General features: G+C 49.1%; 1 protein-coding gene across 2 annotated transcripts in view; it reads right to left on the reverse strand.

Annotated features, from left to right (window-relative positions):
- Positions 1 to 113: 113 nt before the first annotated feature.
- The window catches only part of mfap3l (microfibril associated protein 3 like), a 5095-nt gene continuing 30 nt past the window's right edge, over positions 114 to 5178 (reverse strand). Inside the window, exons 1-3 of one of the 2 annotated variants that reach the window (XM_084003255.1) lie at positions 5061 to 5178; positions 3688 to 4089; positions 114 to 1958 (exon numbers count right to left, since the gene is read on the reverse strand). The exon at positions 5061 to 5178 is cut by the window's right edge and continues 30 nt beyond it. In XM_084003255.1, coding sequence (XP_083859381.1) covers positions 1039 to 1958; positions 3688 to 3946 — 1179 coding nt within the window. In that variant the 5' untranslated portion in view covers positions 3947 to 4089; positions 5061 to 5178 and the 3' untranslated portion in view covers positions 114 to 1038. Of the gene's footprint in view, positions 1959 to 3687; positions 4090 to 4930 lie in introns of both variants that reach the window. The other variant, XM_084003254.1, reaches the window with a different exon arrangement.

Genomic DNA, 5178 nt, shown 5'->3' on the forward strand with positions numbered 1-5178 from the left:
TCCGCTGCTTCGGCCTCCTCAGAAATTAGGTTTTCACACCATTTCCATGTGAAGTTAACACATTTTAAAGTTGATTAAAAGTTATGTGCGTGAGAATGACAAATTAAATGTTTTCTTTTTACACATCACTTCAATTTTTATTCCACTACAAAAAAAAAAAGCCATCTCAAGAGCACCAATAAAAGCATCCAGTTCATCATCTCCTCCACCACTACTGGACTGTTAGCCAAGCAAAGGAAGAAGGAAGAGGGTCCCGTTAGTCCCACCGTCCACTCTCACATGCAGCAGAAATCACAACTACTGAAAAGCCTCGGCAGAAGAAGACGATGCTGTGATCGGGTTTAGAAAAACGACCTAAAACATGGAGGAGGAAGAGAAGCTCCTCTTCTCTACTGATGAGAAAGAATACAAACTAGCGGAGGAACAAAACCACACCACAATGGGTATTAATAATACTCTTAATATTTCAAAGGAAAAAGACGAGAAGTGACTCAATCGGGGGATATACTGTACACGGATTCACCTGCCTTACTTGTTGTTTTAGTAGAAATACACTAGAGCGTACAATCATGAAATGGTGACCTAACCGCCGTCCTCCACCCCAGCATGCATCTCTACGTGAACAGGATGATTCTCACGGTAACAGCGGAGCGGCTGGATGAAGGGGAACGGCATGACGAGCAGCTTGAGGCAGATTTCCGTTGTTACGTCTTAAAAACCCGAGCAGTGTGAGGAACTAAAAACTTAAATATCAACCAGTGAAGTACCCTAATGCTTTAAATAATAGACTGACCTATGAAAACGTCCCCCTACAATTCGCTGCTTATTACATTAATACTAATGACCCCTCGTCTACATTCATCCATGATAGTCCAGAGTCTAAAAGCCAGCCTAAAAAGGGTTCGAGAGTCGACCGTTTTGTTTAAAAGATGAATCAAAATGTGATTGTTTTCTCTCCAAAATGTGAAAATGAAAAATGTTTTGTCTTCAAGTGGAAATGCATAGCAGGATAACTCGCCGTTCCTCCCGGTCGTCCGGTCACACGTGGCTCTCGTAGAACACCTGGCATGGAGGCGTGTCCTTTGGGTCCGTCGGTTCGGGCTCCGCCTGCTCGGCGGCCGGCTCCCCCTCCGCCTCGGGCTGCTCCTCGGCGGGGAGCGGCGGCGGTGGCGGGGGGGAGGAGGGGGGAGGCGAGGAGGGCGTCTCGTCCGGCTGCGGCGGAGCCTCGATGCTGCAGTACCCCTCGATGGCGAGCTGCGGGTGCACCGACACCTGGATGGCGATGTGCTGCGGCTGCTCGTGGACCGAGGAGTTGTCCGAGTCGGCGGCGGGCGACTCGCTGCGCTCCCTCTCTCGCTCCCTCTCCTGCAGGATGGTGAAGACGTCTCTCCCCCCGATGGCCCGGCTCACCGTCTCGCGGCATCCCTCCGGCGCCTGCCTGACGAAGGTGTGCCTCATCTCCTCCACCCCCACCACCTCCAGGATCTCCTCCATGAAGGTGCGGCAGTTCATGATGAGCGGCGGCAGCGGGATGCTGCGGGCCAGCTCCTCGATGTACCGCGCAAACTCCATGGTCTTGAACTGCGTGACCTTGGCGAGCTCCAGCGTCTTGGCCGAGGTGATGATGGGGATGCGCTTGGCGATCTCGAAGGCCTTCTGCAGCTTCTCGGCGCCCTCGGTGCGGAAGAACTCGTTGATGGCCTTCTCCGTCTTCTTCAGGTGGCTGCTCATCATGCAGAGGCGCGTGACGTTCAGGGCCATGATGATGGTGAAGGTGACCAGGCACACCACCATGTAGTACACGCCCATGTCGCCGTTGGTGATGACCACGCGCACCGTCACCGTGCAGTTGGAGCTGCCGTGCGCGTTGGACGCCATGCAGGTGTACTTCCCGCGGTCGGCGAACTCGATGTGCGTGATGTTGAGGACGCCGGTGTCCAGCAGCCACCACTTCTCACCTTCAGGGAGACGGAGGAGAGAGAGGTCATGCATCTGGGTTTATTACATCGTGGGGTTTGTAGTTCTTCTCCTGTGTCATCAAGTACAAATACTACAACCAATCCACTACTTGTGGTCATAAAAACTGCTGATCTGCTTTTAAAAACACATTACATTCCTCATTAACGTCATGTGACGTGACTCTCCTCTGGGGTGTTTTTACCGCTGATGTCTGCTGATTCATAACTTGCTTACTCAGATGTGCACTTCTTCTTTGTTGGTCCTTAAAGCAGCGGTGTGTGACCTCGTGTGTGTGAGCCTCCATCAGTGCATGGCCTACATTTGCATCGGGCAGTGACCTTGTTATTCCTCTCATGCCTTCAGTATTTAAAAAGGAGGCTCTGGTACGTAAGCCTGTGATGATGGTATCTGTATTTACAGTTTTATTGTTTAAATATTGTGTGTGTGTGTGTGTGTGTGTGTGTGTGTGTGTGTGTGTGTGTGTGTGTGTGTGTGTGTGTGTGTGTGTGTGTGTGTGTGTGTGTGTGTGTGTGTGTGTGCAGCCGGGCTTTCGTGTGTTATTTGCTGTTCTTATCAGTTCTTATCAAAGCGATGAGATGGTTAACTGATCCACCTGATGCCACGCTCGTGTCTCGTTAATTATAACACCGAGGGCCGGCAGACGGATAGCTTAGCTTAGCACAGAGCCTGGACGCAGTCTGACACATTTATGTTTTAAATAAACAAACAGGGTATAAAGTGTTTATTAGTGAGATTTAGATTATGTCACCTTTTAAACACAGCGATGCTGTTTCTCCCTGTAACAGGGCTGCACTGCATTTTCTACTGTTTGGTTGAAAGCAGCTGATAAACAACGATTGAACGGATTCCACTGCAGTTCGGGATGGACAGATATCCCAGAATGCTCCTGTAAAGCTGTCGTCTAGTAGAGTCGAGCGCGATCAGGAAATGTAAGCCTGGCCCCGCCCCAATCCGCCTTTTCATGAGAGCCAGACTTCTAATTTTACCTCTCTGGATCACGTGACGTGATCGATGCCTAACGAGCAGGTTTGTAGTATAAAGAGGAAAGCAGCGAGGGCAGCGTGCTCTGGAAGTGACCGCTGATTATTGCTGTGTGAAGGTCTAATTATATTCCTGTGTGCAGCCCAGAGGAGACGCTCTGGGTCACAATAACAACGCTGCCTCTCCTCCTGATGGCAGGTTTCAACAGGCCGCCTGAGGAGAACCATTAAAACCACCTCCTCCCTGCATTCCCTCCTCTTGGCTGAATCACCACATCAAAAACAGGAGAACAAATCTAAACCAAATGTGCAATAATTAAGCCCGTCCTGTCATGTCTTTCTTCCCTTTTGTCTTAGCCGTAACATAACGACCTCTCGTTATGTTACGGGACAGACGACCTCTCACATCACCATCCAGAGAGGCTCAACGGGAAGGTGAGTTGATTTCCTGATCTTTCACCTGAACACTTCTTCTTCCGTATTAAAAGAGACTACGCCACCATTGTTCTCCACGTAAGCACACAACGGTTGCATCAAAGCATCAGGATTGCTTATTATTATTATGATATAATGACATCAGACTCTAAATATAAGAATAGGTCTGTATAAATGAGTCCACCGTCAAAGACTAAACTGCTTGATGTCTATTTAAATGTAATGTTTCTTTATTTGACAGTAGATAATATAAGTGAGTGGTGCTGGTGTCAAAGGTTAAAGTAAGTCTCACCGTTGGCCTCCGTGTCCAGACGCTCTCCATGGGAGTTGAACCACTGAACGCTGGGGAACGGCTCTCCGGTGACGTTGCAATCAATCAGCGCGCAGCTCCCCTCACGGGCAATTATCTGGCTCACTTCGGTGAACACGAGCGGGACGTACCCTCCGTCCGTGGCGTTGCCGCTCTCCGTGTGGTTTCCGTCCGCGGCGGCGTGACCCGCGGCGATAAGGGACGCCAGGACCAGAACAACGTGTCCGACGGCCCCGTGCATTTTCTCCAGCTGGCGGCGCGTCACCCAAGGGTGGGGGGGTGGTGGGGGACTATCAGTCCTCCTGGGGCTCCATGCAGCAGACTGGCTATCTCTTGATAGTGGAAGGCAATCTGGTATTCAGCTCGGCGACTTGAAACATCTCACTGGAAAACAAGACGACACGTTTTAATCATTTAATTTGATCTGTTTGAACTCTTATAACTTCTAAAAGTCATTTAGCCTACAAATTAATGTTCAATTAAAAATTAAATTAATTTCTGACTGAGTTAGTCTGGTCTATATTACTGTATTATCTGATTTAGTTAATTGTCAGACAAAACTTCATAATGATTGGAACTTCACAAATAACTAAAGCCTCTTGCTGTTTTTAATAAATTAAATACGGTATGTTTTCACACTGATATCGCGATAATTGATGCCAATGTCCTTTTAGGTCTTGCAGAGTTATATTTATATATAATTAAACATTAATAATAATCTTAGGTACGTTAATAACTGTGTTATAACGGTTATTAGTCTGGTTAGTACGACAACAAAGCCACGTTAACGTTACAACATAACGGGGCTGTGTGCGGGCTCCGTCTATGTCCCGTCCGCTTCGTTGCACGGCTCCGTCGCGGTGCTCAACGCGAGTCCATTAATTACCGGTAACGACGTGGTCGTTAATGTGACATATTATCACACGTGAACGCCCTTTTCAACGTTTCGTCGCGTCGAACGGCGTCGTTTAAAACCGTCGGACATCACAGGGGACGGGGGATCGGGACACGGCTATGTGCTGGGTTTTTTTTTTACATGTATCACGGGACCCTTCCAGAACGGAGCCGTTTGAAACGGCGAACAGACGCGTTTACACAATAAATGTTTAAAATCCAACGTTAAGTACAGTTAACGATAAACATGGACGCAGATAATAATCGGAATCGCGTCAAAAAAAACCCTAAAAGACCCGGATTTAAGCCGAGAAAAGGGCAGTAACGTTACCTTCCTTGCTCGAGCCCAACGGTCCAGCGCGCGCGGGCCAGCTCGGCGTCGACGTCAGCGGCTCTAACGTCGACTAAAACCAACACGACGTCACGTATTCCGGTTGATAAAGGACCGTTTTAATACTCACATCACGGTCCGACGCCGCGGACGTTCAGCGGGCAACAGCAGCGGAGTCGATATCCGTCCGTCTCCGCATCCTCCTCCTCCTCCTCCTCCCTGCCGCTAGTTGCCCTCCGTCTAACCAG

The sequence above is a fragment of the Eutrigla gurnardus genome (genome assembly GCF_963514095.1).
Source record: "Eutrigla gurnardus genome assembly, chromosome: 23".
NCBI lineage: Eukaryota > Metazoa > Chordata > Actinopteri > Perciformes > Triglidae > Eutrigla > Eutrigla gurnardus.